Source organism: Phaseolus vulgaris, chromosome 7 (genome assembly GCF_051622355.1).
Source record: "Phaseolus vulgaris cultivar YP4 chromosome 7, ASM5162235v1, whole genome shotgun sequence".
In the NCBI taxonomy this organism is placed as follows: domain Eukaryota; kingdom Viridiplantae; phylum Streptophyta; class Magnoliopsida; order Fabales; family Fabaceae; genus Phaseolus; species Phaseolus vulgaris.
Genome location: NC_143504.1, coordinates 51153462 through 51175255, shown reverse-complemented (window position 1 = coordinate 51175255; position 21794 = coordinate 51153462). Strand labels below are relative to the sequence as shown.

Sequence of the window (21794 nt, the reverse complement as noted above, 5' to 3'; positions counted from 1 at the left end):
TCTCAGAAGAGCATAGGACCATACTCCAAACCCTCCAGATTCAGATGCAGGAGTTACTCCAAAAAGGAGTCATCGACTAACTTCGCCAAGATGAAGAAAGGAAAAGACGAGAAGAAGAGCGCCAGCAACACGCAGAAGAGATAGCCCAATTGAAAGAACAGAACAAGAGATTGTTGGATAGACTCGAACAATCTGAACGTGAAGGGCATTCACGTGCGCCTTCTCCATCACCGTTCCAATCAGGAACGAAAACAATGGCCCAGACTATACCTCACACGTCACTCATTCAACACACCCATCAGAGTGTAAAGCCAGTAACCCCAAACGAGGTAACAAACCCGAAAGGCCATCCGTTCACTGATGACATCATAGCCACTCCCCTCCCTGACAAGTGGAGGGGCCTAACGATAAACCTTTATGACGGATCCACAGATCCAGACGAACATCTGAATATATTTAGAACTCAAATGACCCTTTACACAACCGACCGAACAGTATGGTGTAAAGTCTTCCCCACCTCTCTCAGGGAAGGACCCCTTGGATGGTTTTCTGACCTTCCACCCAATTCCATTACAAGCTTCGACGCTTTGGAATTGAAGTTCACCACGCAATACGCCACAAGTAGACCTCATCGGACATCCTCCATGTCCCTTCTAAATGTCAAACAAGAAAGGGGGGAATCATTGAGAACATTCATGAACAGATTTAGCAAAGTGTGTATGAGCATTCGTAATCTTAATCCAGAAATAGCCATGCATCATCTGGTCTCAGCCATACTACCGGGAAGGTTCACTGAAAGTCTTATCAAACGGCCTCCGTGCAATATGGATGAATTAAGAACAAGAGCAACAAAGTTCATGCAGATAGAAGAACATATTGACTATCATCGAAAAACTTATGCTGAGAACACAGACAAAAGCAAAGGGATTCGTCCCCCCATAGTACCGACCGACCGAGAACGACATCGCCCCAATAGGGGTCCCCGTTTCCACAACTACACTCCCTTGATTGTACCAAGGGGTAAGGTTCTCGACGAAGCACTGCAGATTGAATTGATTCCGGCATTGAAGCAATCACAAACCCCTCCCAATGCCGACACTAGTAAACGTTGCCAATACCATCGTAACTATGGCCACACGACCGAAGGGTGCCAAGCACTGAAAGATAAAATTGAAGAGCTCGTCCAGGCCGGTCATCTCCGCAAGTTCGTGAAAACCACCATCACTACATCCAGGTCACCCCAGCGTGAGCATGATCCCCGAGAACGTTCGGGACGGAGAGACGACCGGACCCGTGACAACCACTATCGTTCAAACAGAAGAAAAAGAAGCGAAAGTCTGATCAGACGAATGAGGCCTAAAAGCGAAAGCCCTGAACGTAGAAGTCGAACTAAACAAAAAGTTCGCGCAGTCATCAATACAATCGCTGGACCGGTGTCGCTCGGTCAGCCCCCTTAAGAAATTAATTACATTGCAGGTGGCTTTGCGGGTGGAGGATGCTCTAATTCAGCAAGGAAAAAACATTTGAGAGCAGTTCAATCCGTTCATTCGACCTACACAAAACGCCGACCGCATATACCACCAATCACTTTCACTGACGAAGATTTCACAGCAATTGATCCATCTCAAGATGACCCCATGGTAATAACTGTGGAGATAGATAAATTTGCAATCGCAAAAGTTTTGGTAGATCAGGGCAGCTCGGTCGACATCCTATACTGGGAAACGTTTAAAAAGATGAAGTTCCAGAAGCAGAGATACAACCCTACAACGAGCAGATAGTTGGTTTCTCAGGGGAAAGAGTGGATACGAAAGGATTTATCGATCTATACACTACGTTCGGCGATGATTACCTTAGCAAGACCATCAATATACGATACCTACTCGTTAATGCCAATACATCATACAATATTTTGCTCGGTCGGCCATCTATCAACAGATTGAAAGCCATTGTCTCAACTCCTCATCTAGTTATGAAGTTCCCCTCGGTCAATGGAGATATAGCAACAGTGCATGTAGACCAGAAGATAGCGCGAGAGTGTTATGTAGCTAGCCTGAAGGTGGAGCCGACCCGAAGGCTTTATACCACGTCAGCCGAACGAACCACAGAGCGAAGAGGCCGGTCGACAGAAAGACGCTCTAGAGGAAGAGAATCCAGAAGACACTTGGTCGCTTTAGTCGATCTAGATCCTCGATTGGATGATCCTCGGATGGAAGCAGGGGAAGATCTTCAACCCATATTCCTCCGGGACAAAGACCGAAAAACGTACATGGGAACATCTCTCAAACCAGACGACCGAGAAGCGATCGGTAAAACATTAACAAAGAACGCTGATCTTTTCGCTTGGACGGCTGCAGACATGCCAGGGGTAAAATCAGATGTGATTACCCATCGATTGTCTGTTTATACAGAGGCCAGGCCGATCGCTCAAAAGAAAAGGAAACTAGGTGAAGAACGGCGCAGAGCTGCACGAGAAGAAACAGACAAGCTAATTCAAGCTGGTTTTATTCAAAAGGCCCACTATACGACATGGCTAGCCAATGTAGTGATGGTAAAAAAGGCGAATGGAAAATGGAGAATGTGCGTAGATTACACAAACCTTAACAAGGCGTGCCTAAAGGACTCGTATCCCCTCCCTACTATCGATCGACTAGTCGGCCGTCTCACGTCGTTGTCTCGATTCGTACCTAAGCTTGCCGAACGAACGAGACCCATCATAAAACTTTTGAAGAAAACGACTAAATTTGAATGGACAGATGAATGCGAACAAAATTTCCAACAGCTAAAAACATTTCTGGCATCTCCACCGGTCATCCAGAAACCGAACGCACGGGAACCCATTGTGGTCTACCTCGCTGTCTCCAATGAAGCAGTGACTTCCGTTCTAGTACAAGAAATTGAAGCAGAAGAACGTCCGGTATATTTTGTAAGTCGAGTCTTACACGACGCGGAAACCCGATATCAAATGGTCGAAAAAGTTGCCTTAGCTTTGATCATTACCGCACGACGGATGCGGATGTATTTCCAAAACCACAAGGTTATTGTTAAGACTAACTATCCCATTATGAAGATTCTCACTAAACCTGACCTCACCGGACGAATGATAGGTTGGGCAGTCGAACTGTCAGAATTCCACATCGAATACCAACCCAGGGGGGCTATCAAGTCCCAAGCCCTCGCCGACTTCACAGCAGAACTCACTCCCTATCCGACCGAACGAACTTCCCAATGGACACTGTACGTAGATGGGTCATCAAACAGTCGTTCGTCCGGGGCGGGAGTTGTACTTGAAGGACCAGGGGAGATTGTTGTCGAACAAGCCATGAAATTTGAATTTAAAACTTCCAATAATCAAGCCGAATATGAAGCTATAATCGCAGGTTTGCATCTGGCGATTGAATTGGAGATAACAAATATAATTTGTAAGAGCGACTCCCGTCTAGTCGTCGGACAGCTTACAGGGGAATATGAGGTAAGAGAAACATTACTCCAACAGTATTTTCATTTCGTGAAAAATCTTCTAAACAGGTTCAAGGAAATCTCATTCCAACACGTACGGAGGGAAAATAACACTAGGGCGGACGCTCTATCGAGATTGGCTACCCTTAAAAAGAAAGGCGTCCACCGGTCGGCCATACATGTGACCCTTGCTAAACCGAGTGTTGGTACCGAAGAATGCATGGCGACCGACACGCAACCTAACTGGATGACTCCCATAAAACAATATCTGACCGATGGTGTATGCGATCCACATCTGGAGAAAACGATGAAACTACAAGCCGCCCGATACGTACTCATTGGCTACAGGAGAGGGTACTCCCGTCCCCTCCTGAAATGCCTTAGTCCAGAACAAGTCACCTATGTAATGACCGAGTTACACGAAGGGATATGCGGAACCCATTCAGGAGCGCGGACTATGTCCGCCAAAATTCTAAGAGCTGGGTACTACTGGCCGACCTTGCAGGGAGACTGCACTGAATACGTTCAAAAGTGCGTGAAGTGTCAAGAGTTCGGCACCTTATTGCACCAAAAACCAGAACACTTGCACTACATCCTATCCCCCTGGCCGTTCGTGAAATGGGGAATGGATATCATCGGACCTTTCACACCCGGAAAAGGGCAATGCAAGTTCCTACTGGTGGGTATAGATTACTTTACCAAATGGATTGAGGCCGAGCCATTGACAGCCATCACCGCCCGTAATGTACAGAGTTTTGTATGGAAAAACATTGTCTGCAGATTCGGCCTACCTCAGATCATTATCACAGACAACGGTCGACAATTCACTGACCGAGGGCTAGCTGAATTCTACGAGAAACTTCATATCAAACATATAACAAGCTCGGTCGAACACCCTCAAACCAACGGTCAGGCGGAAGCAGCCAACAAAGTTATTCTCAACGAGTTAAAGAAGAGACTTGGTCCGTCCAAAGGAAACTGGACTGAAGAATTGTTAGAGGTTCTATGGGCCTACCGTTGTACCCCCCAATCAACGACTCAAGAAACACCGTACAGCCTGACGTACGGCACAGAGGCCATGATTCCGGTCGAAATCGGTGAGCCTTCACTGCGTCGACAGATATTAGACTTAGACTTGAATAAAGAAAGTCTACTGGTCGGCCTCGACCTCATCAACGAACTAAGAGACAAATGCCAGATAAGAGAAGAAGCATGCAAAATACGAGCAGCACGAAGGTACAACTCCAAAGTGAAGCCACGAAGCTATCAGAAGGGAGATTTAGTTTGGCGCATGCGCAGCGACGCTCGGAAAGATGGGGGAAAGTTTTCAAGTAATTGGGAAGGACCATTCCGCATCTCCGACACAGCAACAGGAGGAGCTTATTACTTAGAATATTTGTTAGGAAAATCTATACCGAGAACGTGGAATGCCACGCATCTCAAATTCTATTACAGTTGATGAATGAATTCAGTGCACTCTTTCCTCGCTCGGTAGTTTTATCCCTAAGGAGGGTTTTCTACCGAGAAGGTTTTAACGAGGCACTTTAAATTACCAACCTTGGTCAGAAATTAATTAATTAATTAACCGTTCATTCGGTCAGAATATATAACTAAAGTTATCCGAATTATAACTTAAACGTTATTCACCAACCTTGGTCAGAAATTCAATTAAATTATTGATTAACCGTTCATTCGGTCGGAATATATAACTAAAGTTATCCGAATTATAACTTGAAACGTTATTCACCAACCTTGGTCAGAAATTCAATTAATCTATTAATTAACCGTTCATTCGGCCAGAATATATAACACGTTATAACTTAAACGGCATCTGAATTATAACTTCAACGTTCTCAATTAACTAACTGGTCATTCGGTCAGCACATATAACTCACGTTATCTACCAATTTCGGTCAGATATTAATATTTCGGTTTATTAGTCAAAAGTTCGGTATGTATCAACCGTTCGTTCAGTCCGATTATTATATAAATGTCCAAGTTACGCGAGACATCAAATTCTTCATCAAAGTACCATCGTTCGGTATTAAACTGCGTGGTAATAGGAACATGAAAATAAATTCGATAGCAAAAAGTAAAATGGTTCAAAACACGTCACAGAGCAGTAAAATTGTCTTTAGCCCACACCCCGGGCTCAGGTAATGAAAATATTAAACAATGTCAAGGGTATCATCCGGTTGCATCGACTCCTCCGGCTGTACGGTATCATCTACACGAGGCATCTCAGCTACAGGACAGATGGTTTGATCATTCTCTTCGGCCTCCTCATCCCCAAGAGGCATCAGACGGCCGTCCACGACATCCATGTTCGAGTCGTATCGCTCATCGTCGTCCGGCACCCCATGGAAAAAGGCGACCTGCCGAACGCCCTGCCTGAATTACTCCTCGTTGATGCTCAACATGAACCCTTGAAGCTGTTCAACTTGAGCAGTCAACAATTCTTTCTCCGTGGCCAGTCTTTCCTGCTCCTTGATGGCATCTGCCCGCCCAACCGCTACTTCTTCTAAAGTAATCTTTAAAGCCTCATGCTCCTTCCTGGCCAACTGAGCGTCAGTCCGAGCCTCATCCACAGCCTTCAGGGCATCCTTCAATGAGACAGCCGATTCATTAAGCTGAGATTTCAGTTTTGGAATCGATACTGTCTTCACTCTCCTTAGCTCGTCCCCAAGAGCCCTGGTCGCCACAGCCGCACGACATTGCAGCTCGACCGTCTCCTCGACCATATCTAAGGTGGGAATGTTAGCAAAAATTTCCTCGTCCTCCGGACGCAAGTCAAATTGCATTGTAGGTGCCACCCTGACGGATGACACCAACAAGCTAATTGGACTGCCCGACGAAGACGGAGCCTTCGTACGAGGCACCTTAGCAGGCCGTCCCCTCTTCTTTCCTTGAGCAAGAACAGGAACAACCTCCACCGGAACGACCTCCCGCTCAGTCGTCCGCGGGACAATCCCAGCGATGGTGGCTATCTTACTCTTATTAGCCTGCCTCTTCAAACTATTCATATGCTTCTTCAAACTCGGATCCATGCTCACAACAATTTCTGCAACATAAACACGAAGGTAAGAAACAAATATGCTATTAGCCGAACGACCGCAAGAAGAAGGTGCTCACCATTTAGGTCCGCCCACTGCTTGGACGACCCATAAAGGGCTATCAGTTCCCGCGTAGGGAGCCTACACGGTAGTTGATTCACGACCATCAAAATTTCTTGGTCGATGGGAGACAAAGATTCCCAAAGCCGATGGTCAAGGGAGGTGGGATTCTCCGTCCAATGGAATGGAAATTTTGTGCTTCCATCGGCATTATAGAATAGATCCCGGCCGTCCGGCTCGACAAACACTTTAAAAAAGTAATCCTTAAAATTCTTATAAGAGGTAGTAAAAGCAGCAAAGCGTACATTCCCCGGACGACTGGATAACGACAACCAACCTACTGGGGTACTCGGGTACGTGTTATAATAATATAAAAATGATTCGGCGGTCGGCATGAGTCCAAATATCTGACAAATAACTCGAAAGGCTTGTAAAATGGCCCACGAGTTAGGGTGCAATTGTGTCGGTGCGACATTGAGAATCCGAAGGATACTCATGGTAAAATCATCAAAAGGTAAACTTACGTGCAAATGGGAAAACAAGGTGCTATACACAAAGAAAAAGTCGTGCGGAGCATTCTCCCGGCCATGACACACACGGTCGGTTATACCGCATATATCGACATATAACGCATCGGCCGGGCAATCTGAGGTTAGAAAATTTTTATGGGTTGCTAGAAACTGATCTAATTTATCCGAAGACTTTATTTTACTGGGAATTCGAAGAACGGCAGGATCAACCCAATCATAACTTGGGCCGTCCGATGCCTGACTCGCACCGCAAGTCAAAGACGAACCCACGACACTCGAAGACTCCTCAGAAGAAGGCATGACTAACCTTGAAATGAAGAAGAGGACACTGGCAGCAAAATCGACACCTAGCAAAACAAAGCAAGCGACGCAAAACTCAGAGCAAGAGAAACGAAAAACCCTCAACTCTACAAATGAAGTACTATTTATAGGCAAAGAGATGAGAAGCAAAACCCCTGCGTTCGTCTAGCACCATTAGATCAAATCTAATCTAACGATCATACACGCTCGGCATATGAAACGGCACGCAATCCCTACCATTCAATCGATCTAGATGTGGCAGCATCCCCAAACGGCAACTCTGCCATGCGTCACATCTCTGCCACACATTAATGATGCCAGCTATCACGCATTGTTTCAAAAACCCCCTGCGTCTTATACGACTCTTCGTCCTTCCATGACCTTGAGCCTGGGGGGCAAGTGTACCGGTCGGCACCGGACGACCGCATGGTTCGAATTAAAATTATCTAATTAATTAACGTGGTTACGCGTGGGACAAACGGTTACAATTCCCACTGAACAACAAACACACGTGAGCACTCGCTGGATTTTCGGGAACATCCCCTAGATCCCAGGAAACCATCTAACACGACCCAAAAACCACAAAACACGTCGCAAACCACTAACGACCCAGAGGGCCCAAGCCCAAGGGGAACATACAAAAGAAGAGAAAGAAAGAGAGAAAGGTATGTTTTTTCAGATTATTAAGGATTCTCACTGAGAGAGATTATTGACTTGAGCGTCGGAGCACAATCGCAGGTACCCCCACCGGCCGACCGAGGCACGCAAGGAAGAAGGAAACTCGAAGGACAAGACAATTAAGAGCGGAGCAGACACCTTGTATCGACGTGGACCAACATTATTCAGCCCCCAATATCCATACAGGTACAATTACTTTAAAAAACATTATTAATTTTTTATAGTTGTTTATTATAAAACGTACACAAATAATTTTATATAACAAAGTTGAAGTAATGATTAAAATATTCATTTAATTATTTTATGTAATAAAAAATAAACCAAACTTGTTATTATAATCAGTTAATAAATATAATTTTTATTATTAATTGAAAATTTGAATTATTATTGTTATTATAATTACAAAATGCATGTTTACATAAATTCAATAAATGTAAAATATTTATTTAAATATTAAAATTATTATTAATTTAAAATATAACCTTAAAATTATTATTAATAAAATTAATTAACCATATGTTTAGTTATTTTTTGTTAATATAAATTAAAATTAGAAATAATAATAAATATTTGGTGAATTTAGTTGAGTATTTTTTAAATTATGAAAGGAAAATAGATAATATTTATGAAAGCCTTTCAAGAAAAACCTTCATATTATACAACTTCAATATGAATGATAACTTTGAATACTTAGTACAACCTTCATATAATGGTTCGTTATTGTCCTTCAACAACGCATCAAAGTTCGTATTTCCTTCACCATGCAACATATCATCTTGTATACCATCACCTTGAGTACCCTCATCAATGTGATCATCGTGGTGCCCCACAAACCCAAATGCATCGTTCAACATGTCTTCTATTGGATTATGAGATTCTATGAAATCTTCAATGACACGTGCACTTGTAACAATCACAAACTCATTTCCACTTGCTCCTTCACCGTGCATATACCAAGTTTGGTAGTTTTGAGGAAAAGTTGTACATGTTAAGTGTTCTTGAACTACATCCCTTGTTTGCCACTTTTTGAAACCAGACTTTGAACATGGACACTTTATGACAACACCATTAGCATGTCCAAATGCAAATTCCAAAAATTCATTCTAACCATTTGCATATTCAATGGTGTTTCGTGGTTTAGAAATCAAACTTTTATCAATTGGCATGACTACAAAACAAAGTACCATAACAAAAACGTACTTATATTAATGCGTTAACTACATGAAATAGTTAACCGAAACCTATATTTATCAAACTAGCTTTTGGTAAATTTTATGGATCATACAAACAAAAATTTAATTTTACAAGTACTTGGATCATACAAACACATCATACAAGCAATCAGTACCCTTGAAAACAAATGTGGATGCTTGAATATAAAATTAGACCCAAACCAATTTGCAAGTTAGTTTGGATCGATTGTTGTCTCTATAAATTTCTTAACCATTTTATAAATATCCATTATCAAATAGAGAACATGTTGATCATGCAAAAAGTTATAAAATACCATTAAACTTGGGTTGTTGTACAAATACAACTCTTTTATGATATTCCAACAACCAACTACACCATGTGATGATACTATTTTGATCAATACCATTTCGTTCTTTCTACCAACTAAAATAAGCACATAATAGACACTAAAATGCCCACAAATAAGAACATTCTAATGATATTCATGCAACTAAAATACCCAGAAATAAGTACATTGTTCTCATATAAGCACACAAAGATACATGAAATTCGAGATATAATATGAGAGAAAAAGTATGCTACACTCAATTGCAAGTTTATTATGCATATATGTCTTTGTGTGCATAACATGAACACTAGCTTAAAATCAGTTTAAAAAGCAAAGATTATTTTTTTACTGTTATTTCAGTTTATATTGATATTATTTTTTGTACTGTTAGTTGATAAATTACAAGGTTAAAAGTATATTTGTACCGGTATGGGCGAGGCCGAGGTCCACCTGGCTGATCGAGGCCGAGTTCGCTTGACCGAGACTAGGGGAACTTGGCTGGGACTTAAGAGATTTGGCCGGATGACGAGGCCGATGACCTACCTGGCCGAGACCGAGGTCCACCTGACCGAGACCTTAGAAGGCTTGGCCGAGACGACCGAGACCATTGGAATTTGGCCGATGGCCGACCCATGCCATAATGACTTGGCCGACGGCCGACCCCTATTACAGTTAACACTCAAACCAAGATCAATGAAGTTAATCTATCATTAAGAATTAGGTAATGCAAACCTAAGAGGTATCCACCTCGATAAACGGGCCCAACAAGGTAGGCCCACTAGAATAATATAAATAACACGCATCCCAAGGAGTAAGGTATGTCATTTATTACTGTTCACCTACCTGAGGGTTGACCACCCGCTTTACTGACTTGAGCGTCGGAGTGCCTTCGCAGGTACCCCCACCATCCGGTGTTCACCCGAGGCCGAGTGCCGAAAGAGAAGCAGGAGGACAAGAAGAATCCCAGCTCATCATCCAGTCACCTGATCGACCGAAGGAAGGAGAATAAGACTTCAATAGTTCTCTAGGTCCCATCTCCCTAGCAGGAACAATATTGAAATAAAATAGTATATTGTTACTGTAATCCTTCTCCACTATGTAAAAATCATGATGACATTGCAAAAGAAAAATGTTTAAATTTCAACATGTAACATTGAAATTTCTATCATTAGGCGAGGCACATAATACCTTTTCATTTGGGAAAAGCTAATGTTTTTTGTTGAGTAAAACCAAGCAAGAGTAAAACAAAAAATTAAGACACCTCTATGCACCAAAAGCAAAAACAAAACAAAAAATTAAAAATTGTTGAATAGTGGAAGACAAATTTCAACCATTCAAGTATGATAAATCATAATCCAAGTTCAAGGGTGAATTCACAAGCAATGAAGATTCAAGCATTAAAACACACACACATGCATTAGTACAAAACACATAAAATGAATAAAAAAGTACAAACATGCAAAATGAATATTTAAGTAACAATTTAATAACAACATAGATAGAAACTTAAACAACACATACAATAACTACATACCTTAATGTTGTAACAGTAGTAGTGAGGTCTTTGCCTTCACGAAACTTTACCAATATATCAAAACCATATTCAATGCATTTCAACCCATCCCTCAAACTGTATTTATCAATCCAATATATATTCAATCCAAATTCAAAATCATATTCAATGCATTTCAGCTCATACCTCAAACTGTATTTAACAAAATAAATACACACAATTTCAAAATATATACACGCAAATCAATTTCAAAATCATATTCGACAAACATATTTACACACAGAAACATATTGGCAGCAACGTACCTCTTGCGACAAGCGATGGTAATGGCGACCAGAATTTGCGCTGAGAAGAGTGAGAGGGATAAGATGGTTTGCGATGAGGGTGAGAAAAGTGGTTTTCAATGAGAGTGAGAAGAGGGGTTTTCGATGAGACTATGAAGGGCTTCCGGTGAGAGTGAGAATGTGAAGGGTTACGGTGAAAGTAAGAAGATAAGGATTGCAATGAGAATAAGAATGATTTTGCATTGAGAACGAATGCGAGTGAGAAGAGAACGATTGCGGTGAGAGAAAGGGAATACGAATGGGGCAAGGTGTAAGAAATACGAAATGGGATGGTGAGGGTTTACGAGAGGTAATGTGAAGGAAATGCGAAATGGGATGGTGAGGGTTTACGAGAGGTAATGTGAAGGAAATGCGAAATGGGACGGTGAGAGTGAGGGTTTACGAAAGAGGTTCAATGAATGAGGAATGTGAAACTTGATCAGTGAGGGTTTACGAAAGAGGTTCATTGACTGAGGAAAGTTAAGGTTCAGTGGGGAATACGAAAAAATAGTCAAAGAGGTATATTTTTGAAGAGTGAAATAGGGGAATATGAAATAAAAACTTTGGGAAATAGGAAGATTATGGCGGTTCTACATGCCACATTTCGAATGGACATTATGGCCCTTATAAAGTTGTCGTATTATACAACTAATTATGATGATTTTTAATAACCGCCATATTATAACGGCCACCACATACACGTTTTTTTTGTAGTGTTTTCATTATTCTCTTTAATCTTTGTTTAATTTTTTTAATGGTTGTTCTTTTGCTACACAAATTTTATTTTCTCTCTCAATGTTCGACTCATCCAATATCCACCAAATTCACTCTAATTCTCAAGGTATTTTTCTTCTTATCATAACCTTAATTACAATTTTTTCCCTTCATAAACTTCAATTTATTGAATTAAATCGATTTTAGAAAACATAATTGATATTTTTCCTTTTTTTATATTTTTGTTTGTTGTTTAGTTTTTTTATCACATGAGGGTATCTTAATATTTATTTCGAGTGTTCAATTGTATAAACCCTCAGTTTATTAATTATTTTTTAAAAAAAATATCTATTATTTTATTTTGATTTTTAGTTTCATTTTATGTATAGAACTTATCTTTCGCTATACATTTTTTCATTCTCTGCTGAATTCGTTTGATATCCATTAAGTTTACTTAAATTTTCGATGTATTTTCTTTCTCAACATTTGTAAAAGAATAGATGTTATACTCTTTTCTATAATTATGTATAAATCTTTACTCTGTATATAATTATTTGACATTTATGCAATTATTATTCAATACTCCATTTTAAGATTTATGAAATTATAATTTTTTATTAAAATTTGAATTAAAGAAAATAAAATGTGTACTCTTTTGACTTTAATTTTTTTAATATCATATTTTTTTTTTATTTTTAATAAAATTATTTAATTAATATTTTATATACGGTTTACCCGATAGATATGTATGAGACAAAAATTTCATACTTAATAGAGAAGAAGATAAAGATAAGATCAAATTTTTTACTTTAGAAATGAGAACAAATTTAGTCATACATTTATCCGTCTCGTCCCATTTTCATTCGTAAAACGAAATGATAGACTTAGAAAAAACCAAAAAAAAATGCTTCAATATTTGTTCTTCAACACATTTCAAAGTTCACATGGTTTCTTTGCTACTTTTTTTTAGCCTTTTCCTAAATCTAAAAGTATCAATTGTTATCATAATTTACTTATGTGAAATGATTGTTTAAATCAAAATTCTTACAAAATTAGTCCTCCTATAAAGAACTATGACAAAAAATGCATGTTCTCACCCAAAGGAAGAATTAATTGGAGAAGGAAGGAGACCACGACGAGAAGCAACAATGCACACAAGTGAACTTCCATTAGTATAGGATTGGAGTTGTTGGTGTAGAGAGACAACAACTGTTGGCTTTCGTCGACGTGCTAAACTGTGCACAAATGTGAGTGTCCTTTAAGTATCTTGGGATTCAAGTCGGAGGCAATCCGAGAAAAAAGGAGTTTTGGAAAGAAGTTCTTGACAAAGTGAGGAAGAAACTCTCTAAGTGGAAAGGCAAGAATTTAATCTTTGCAGGGAGAGTATGGTTGTTCAAGTCTCTGTTTCACAATTGTAACTGTACTACATGTACCTCTTTAAAGCACCAACATTGGTATGTAAAAGATCTAACAAGTTTGCAAAGGAAATTTTTGTGGAGCTGGGGCAACAAGAAAAGAAAGATTGCATGGGTAAAATGGGAAAACATATGTAAACCAAAGATTGAGGGAGGCCTGAGGATTAAAGATATTAGAAGTTTCAATGCGACGCTCCTTTCCAAATGGATGTGGAAGTTGAAAGTTGATGTATCTCGGGTGTGGAGAGAAGTGGTCTTGTCCAAATATTCAGAAAATGGAAATAATAGGATAAATTCTTTGAGCAAAGCACAATCCTGGTGGTGGAGGGACCTATGCAACCTTTGTGAAAAAAGGCAAAAAAGCTAGATGGTTCTATAAATAGGTAGCTTGGAAGTTGGGATTAAGAGATAAAGTTCTTTTCTGGGAAGACAAATGACTAGGAGACTACACGTTGAAACATAAATACCCAAGGTTGTATCTCATTTTTGAAGATAAGGGGAAACACATCCAATAGATGGGTAACTGGTCAGAATTAGGTTGGTCTTGGAATTTGATTCAGAGAAGGAACTCTTTGTATGAGAGTTAGAACAATAATCACAATTTTTAACAGACCTGGACAACCTCAAGCCTAATAAAGACTCTCACGATAAGGTTGTATGGTTAGCTTAGGAGGATGGTATGTTCTCTGTTAAATCCACATATGATGTTTTACAATCTTTTGTACATCTTGAACCATGCCTAGCCATGGAAACCTTATGGGATATCAAATTTCTACCCAATTTCTTATTCTTAGCTTGGAGAATCCTCAAAGACAAGATTCCAACAAGGTGAACCTTTCTAGAAGAGGCGTCGGCCTCCCTTCTTTGTCGTGTCCTATATGTAATCAGGTAGAAGAATCGACCGAACATCTTTTTGTGAAATGTGGGATAGCTTATCCGGTATGGTCGTTGGTATCTAGGTGGGTGGGGATAGAGGCAATTTTTCATAATGACCTTAAAAATCATCTGTTACAGTTCTATTTGTTTCAATTCAACTAAAAAAGAAACAGAGTCGAGAAATGCATTTGGATGACAGTTTTATGGAGTATTTGGAACCAAAGGAATGAAGTTGTGTTTAAAGGGAGAAGAGTGAATGCTGACGTTTTTTTAGCCTAGCACAACTACAAACTTGGTCATGGTTGAAGAAAAAAATAATCAATTTTAGCTTCTCCTACTCCGAAGGGGTTCTTTACCCCTTGAATTGCTTGTTCTCCCTTAGCTAAAGAGCCCTTTTGGCCTAAACTTGTATAGACCTTCTCTTATGAATAGATGGAGCAGCAGGTTTTCTGATGCAAAAAAGGGCTTCTTAGTGGTGCAGCTTTGACCTCTGCTCATAGTTTTGGTGGCTTATGATGTACCAGAGCCTACGCTGGGTTCTATTTTGCCCTGTTCCTACTTGAAAGCTGTTATGCTGCTAAGGAATACTATGAGCTTGGCATGACTCAAAGGCAATGTTTCAAGGAGCACTTGGCAACGAAAGTAACAGAATTGCAGTAGAAGGGTTGTATAGATAGTGTTGCAGGTGCATCAGGTGCATAGGCTTTGGAGGTTCACGCAGAACCTGAGGCGGCGCTTTTCTGCTGCATAATTCTGGTGCTGCATAATTGAGAAGCCTAGGCATACTCTGCTATAGGTTTTGTTTTGCATTGCTCCTATCTAAAAGGCAACACTTTGTAAGAGCTTGGTATGATCTCTGAATGCCAATCTCTCTGGTTTTAGCCTAGATAATTTAGCTGCACCTTATCTACCAACCCACCAATTGTGGTTGATCAAATATGAACGCTGGGGATGTGCCATATCTACCTACTCAGATCTTGACCGTACCAAGCAAGCAAATGAAAAGAAGATATATCTGCAGTTCATCAAGATAGCAGTTTAGCTACAAGCAGCAGTGACGGTTCTAAGAAGCCTAGTTCATGGTTTCTTAAGCTGTAACGTTCTTATGCTCTCTTGAGATAGGCGGTAGTTCTGCACCTTGTATGTTTGGAAGGTTAATGGTTGGAACCCAAACCAAAGATCTTATTAGAGTATGGAGAACTAAGGTGCTCATGGCAACAAAGATTCTGATGCTCTCCAACCCACTTCAAGTGCATAGAAATAGGCATGTGGAACAGAAGGGACAGAAGTGTTGTTGAACAGGAGGAGGTTATGCAGTAGATGGACTGAATCAGCTCTGCAAATCTGGAATGGAAGTGATACTAGGCAGAAGTTTAGAATAATGACTAAGGTGTGGAAGCAAAAAGAAGAAATGAAGATGCAGACTTTGCTAACATGAAAGAGCGCAGTGGTAATAGCTCACGGGATGAAGGATCTTAGCCAATTAGGAGAAAAGGAACGACTTGGTTTGTTAGGAAGTCTTATTGGAACTTTTTCTACTGTTAGTGGAGTCCAATCAAGATCAAATATTTAAAGCAAGTGGCATGAAGAAGTGGAGAGAAATTGATGCAAGCAACATATGAAACGCTTTAGTGCAAAAGAAAACATGATTATGCATAAATTCTCGATCAAGGGGCATGATGGAGTGTAGGAGGATCTGATTAAAGATAAGTGAAGGAGCAATAGAGAGGTAATGTTGTACATTAAGACAACATGCAATGTGTCTGTCTGCAAAGTAATTTGGACCAAAGCTAGTGTCTATGTATTTCTTTAGCAGACTTATGTTTCTGTTTTTCTGGTATTTTTAGGCTCTTTGACATCCCTCTTAAGTTATTTTATGATCCTTTTGTTCAAAGGAATGCCTCCAAAAGCATATAGCTTAGTAAGGACATGTATCTGGTAAAGTAGGATCTCTGTTGTAAAAAGGTTTGAGCATCTTTGAAATGCTCCGTTCTATTTTTTTAATTTTTTATTGATAAAAAATCTTAATTATAATAAAATATACCACATAAATATGTTTAATATGTTAAAAGTGTATAATATGTATTTAATATTTATCACTAATCTTGTTGGAATTTCAATTAGTATATATACATATTTAGCGCATTCATTTTTAAATAAAACAATATTGTTTTCTCTCTTTATTTCTTTAGATCATACGTCTATTAGAATACAAATCATTTTTCATCAGAGTTCGGTCAAGATTCTGTGTATTAGGTATGATGACAAGTTTTTGGCATATACATGCGTCTTTCCTTAATGCATTAATAAATATTTTCTAGTTTTTGTCTTTATATCTTTAAATACCAAAATGAAGAGTTAATAAATACTTAATATCAATAACATATTTTTAAAAAAATTCTAAAATCCTTCCTTTTGTATGCCCTTTAATATCGGAGACATAATTTAGACTACCTGGTTTAGCACATAGTATAGTTTTGATTTAGCACATTTTGCATAACTTAATATTTCATAGAAATTAATTTGCAAATAGTATTTTTATAAAAATTAATTATTAATTAGGATTAATATAGTGTCCGTTTTTTTTAATAAAAAGTTATTTTATGAAAAAAAATATTATATAATAAATAATAATAATAATGTAACTACAACATTAACTTAATAATTCAAAATAATGTAACAGTGAAACAATAATCTGAAAATCATAAAGATAAACAAGATTTACGAGTTTTCTATTATTATTTTAAAATTTTAAATATGAATTTCATATTATTTTATAATATGAATAACTTATTAAAATAAGTTAAAACTATTAAAAAAAAGTACTTCATTTAACAGGAATACAAATGAAATGACTTCATTAAAAAATTATCTTTCAAATTCATTTAGATGAAACACTACCAAATACTCACTTAATAATCTATAGTTGGACCTGAACATTAGATAACTGAAATTAATATTTGAATAATAATCTATGACCTGGGTTGAGGGGAATAAATAAAAGCCATGATGGGAAGATTTTGAAGCACTCAAATAATTGGCTACTATGACTTCCCCTTTCATCCAGAACCAAGACTGGGACATCTCGCATGAGCCCCCAGAAATTTTGTTCAATTCTTTGCCAAGAAATGCTGTTCTTGACCCTATTCACGATTCTCTTTCCTTCGATATGGTTGATTTCTCCACGGCACAAGCACAAGGAAATCACAACCAAATGGTGGTGAAGACTGAAGAATTGGAGAATAAGGAGAGGTCGTACAAAGGTGTGAGGAAAAGGCCTTGGGGAAAATATGCAGCAGAGATCAGAGACACAACCAGGAATGGCACAAGGGTTTGGCTTGGAACCTTTGACAGTGCAGAAGCTGCTGCGTTAGCTTATGACCAAGCTGCATTCTCCATGAGAGGCCATAATGCTGTGCTCAATTTTCCAGTGAAAAGGGTGAAAGAGTCTTTGCAGGAGATCCAATATAGCTGCTTCAGTGGTTCTTCTCCCGCACTTGCACTCAAGGAGAGGCACTGCATCCGAAGAAAGTTGTCATCAAAAGCTAAAAAGTTTAAAGGGAAAGACACATCAGAGGATCCAACACAAAGTGTGGTGGTGTTAGAGGATTTGGGAGTTGACTATTTAGAACATCTTCTAAGCATATCCGATCAAAGTCAAAGCCCTAGCTGCTTCGACTAAACCTGTTACAGTATTTTCTTTTCTATTTTCCCTTCTTATGTATGGCCTTTTCACAACATCAATTTCCAGCCAAGGCCTGTGTATGTACTGTGTTCTCTCTTTAGGTAAACCTGAATTCATATGCCCTCTCCCCAACGAACTTATGTGGCTACTTGTGCATTTAGGTTTCAAGTTGAAGTACTTATATGAATCCATTCTTGCACCAACCATTGTCCATCATCCAGAATATGTTCATTTTCTTCACATTCCAACTTCTCAATTTCAACTATATGGATAAAGTTTATGAGAAATTCTACGATATCCTAAAAAATTCTTAATTAGTTTTGGTAATATTACTGAGAAATTTGACCTTACCCTTCTTCTGTAGCATGCTTAAACTCATTCAACTTTTGAATATTGATTAAAAAGTCAATTGTACCAAAAAAAATTAGATATATCTTGGTGCCATACATACAGCAAACTCTCAAAGTTTAAAACATTACTCGCTACCTGTTTATTTGTATATCAACACTAGTCTTGGATTGTTTTTATAGGAAGAAGATTTATTCAGTAGCATACAATAACCATGCAAACAGAAAATCAAAGATTTTACCTAATACAAATTGTAGGACTGACACAAATCTGAAAACAGATTGATTTTCATTTTCTTCATTAACCATGCCCAAGATATAAGTTTTACAAGATATTCTAATCCCAACAAAATAAAAAACTTATTGACATATATACGTACTGTGTTTATCATCTTAGATAAAGGTTCTTTCTAAATATATAACACACTACCTGATATAAAACCATAGAACATCACAGATATGAAAAGATTTTAATCAAGATAGTTGAATGATTTGTAACCTGATATAAAACCATAGAACAGCATAGAATTAATTTATTAATTCTTTGCTAATAAAATAAAAAGTAGTTGAATGATTTGTAACCTTAATTTCTTTGTTATATCTCCCATCTGGCTTTTTTCAAATACGTCTCACCTGTGCTCAATCCAAGAAAATGAGAATTTTAAAACCGCAGTAATCAAGAAAGCTTTCAATGCATAATTGAAAAGCAACAAATACAAAGAAATGTGCTCAAATTTAATAAATACATCAAATGTAAGCTTGAAGCTGATAAAAAAAGGTAAGCTTGAAGGTCCTAACGTACTTGAAGAAATTAAAATCTAGTTACAGATAATACACATTTGAGATTTATCATTGTTTCAACCTAATTGAGGGCTAATAAGGAAATGAGGGTTCATCATTGAAATCTCGTATTGTTCCTACCGATGAATAATATGTTAAAGTCAATTATTGCATTCGAAATATTGTTGGTTATAGAGTTCGTAGTTTTATCACGATTTTGTTATATCAATTCCTAAAGAATATGAAACTATTGGACATACAATCATATTTTCAATAAAAACTTAACTACACATACCAGAAATACCAGTAAAGCATGAAATTATACAACACCCGTCAACAGCATTCCTTTCATTACACTTCCAAGAACATAAAATAACAAATTCGAAACTTCACACAAAAGCATATGATTTGGCTATCCATAGTTATAGCAAAGTACAGCTTTAGTGTCCATAATGGACAAAATATCTTGTTTCCCTTTTGTACAAATCTTAAAATGATTTTTTATAATTATTTGTGAAAATAGAAGATTGAAACAAACTGTTTTCTCAGATGAAACAAGTTGTAATGTAAATTGTCTGAAACTAAAACTATTTGACTTATAGCAAAGCCATCACATTCAAGTGATATTAAATAATAATTGAATAAAAGGCCTCAGTGCAATGGGAACCAGGACTATTTGTAACTCAATACATGTATCCAGAAAACAAACAGATCAAAATTATTCATTGTACTTGTTAACAGCAGTGCTGGGGTGATATACACCTTCACATGTTATGGAAGAGGTCATTCTACATTTTATCTTGTGCTTATCCTGGTCTCATGACATGGAATGTTCTTGGTCCCATTATCTTGACTTATCTTGTGCATGCTTATCTTGGTCCCATTATACTAAGGAAAATAAGAATGAGGGGATATAGCTGAGTACTACAAGATTATCATGTATACCATTCGCTCCACTAAATATCGTCAGAAACATTCTAAAGTTACTGATCTCAAGAAATTAAACATTCTCATGTGAAGATTTTACTCAGATATCAAAATGGTAGATAATTAAAGGCATTTATAAAAAATTAATAGACAACAGAAGAAAGATGAAACTGATAATGTCAAGTTTTAAACAATATAAATTAAAAGAAACACAAAGAATCAATCCCCCACAAATGCACCGAACCAGCTTATAAGAATTCTCATAATTATCAACAGGAGAAATTCCTTGACAGATACAAGAAATGCTATCATCCTCTTTATGATGATCCAACTAATTCCATTCCCAGAAATAATTCCTGACGATAGAGTTTTCCTTTTCACCCATGAAAATGGAATGAAAGAAATCACACATACCTCATATCCAATAGTGTTTCCATTGTTCATCACCATCTTTCCTGAACATTTTCCTGGTTTTACCAAAAGGACAGCTGAAAAGTGAGACAAGCATCGAAGAAACAGTAGCATTAATTTGACTTAGTTTTGAGGGAAAAGTACTTAAATGGTGTTGTGGTTTTGTGGGTGAAGGATATATAGGGTTTAAAGGAGGCGGAAAGAGGAAGAAAGAGAGAGAAGGAAGTAGGCTTTCTTTTCCGAATCCGACAATGAACAAAAAGGCAACCAAAACCTTGTACTCTCTTTATTATATATTTCTTAACAATTTTCGTGACTTAAATTTCAGTCTGTTTATAATTATCATCTTGTACTGTTTATCGTTTTAGAAAATAACTTACATACAACACAATATATATTGTTGATGTTATTTTCTAATTATATTTAAGATTTCTCTTAATTTTAAGACACATTGCTGCCATAATATTTTCAAAGTGAATTATAAAGCAGCATTAAAATACCAATATTAATGTAAGTTTTGTCCTTTTCATCCACCCTCACTTTCTCCGTAATTTTCTGCCCGACACCTGGAATCCCTCATAGTAATACAGGAACAAAATTTGAAATTACCTCTTACTTTTGTGGGAACTCAAGAATATTTGAATCCTATAAATCTTTTCTCCATGTAGAACTATTTTGCTGCAATTTTTTAAGCCTTTTGCTGCATAATAGTTGCTTACTTGTGAAGCATAGGGCATATGTTTGGGCCTACTAAATTTGGTTCTAGTGCAAATTTGGAAAGCACTTTTGTATTGGAGTACTGTAGTTAAACGAAAGCTAGAAACAAAGTATCTAGGTTAGAACTAAAGTACCTAGGCATGTGTGTTGATTGAATTTCGGTGGATTGTATTGGTAGAAATAATCCATGTATAAGGATTGCAACATCTCTAAATATATTTATTGTTGATAAAAAAACTAGAACTATTTAAACATATAATTTAAAATCAATAATAAACCAGAGAACAATTTTCATCATTCTCATGCCACTATGCAATACACAAAACAATCAATAATTATATATTTAGCTGCTAGTTATGTGGAGTCGAGGAAAAGGAAGTAGTTTCACTGAAATTGGTGGATGGAGTATTGCTAAAAGAAAAAAAAAATACTATGTTCACTAATATTTATAAATAGATTGGGATATTCTAAAATATTTCTTTTT

General features: G+C 37.8%; 2 protein-coding genes across 2 annotated transcripts; both read left to right on the top strand.

Annotated features, from left to right (window-relative positions):
• The first annotated feature begins 254 nt into the window (after positions 1-254).
• Positions 255-1457, top strand: LOC137829396 (uncharacterized). Its single transcript, XM_068636199.2, has one exon. It carries the CDS (start codon positions 255-257, stop codon positions 1455-1457), a length of 1203 nt encoding a protein of 400 aa, XP_068492300.2.
• Positions 1458-17486: 16029 nt separating this feature from the next.
• LOC137829996 (ethylene-response factor C3) lies at positions 17487-18234 on the top strand. The gene has a single exon (XM_068637059.2). The coding sequence runs from the start codon at positions 17490-17492 to the stop codon at positions 18123-18125; it is 636 nt and encodes a 211-aa protein (XP_068493160.1). The 5' UTR covers positions 17487-17489; the 3' UTR covers positions 18126-18234.
• Positions 18235-21794: the final 3560 nt, after the last annotated feature.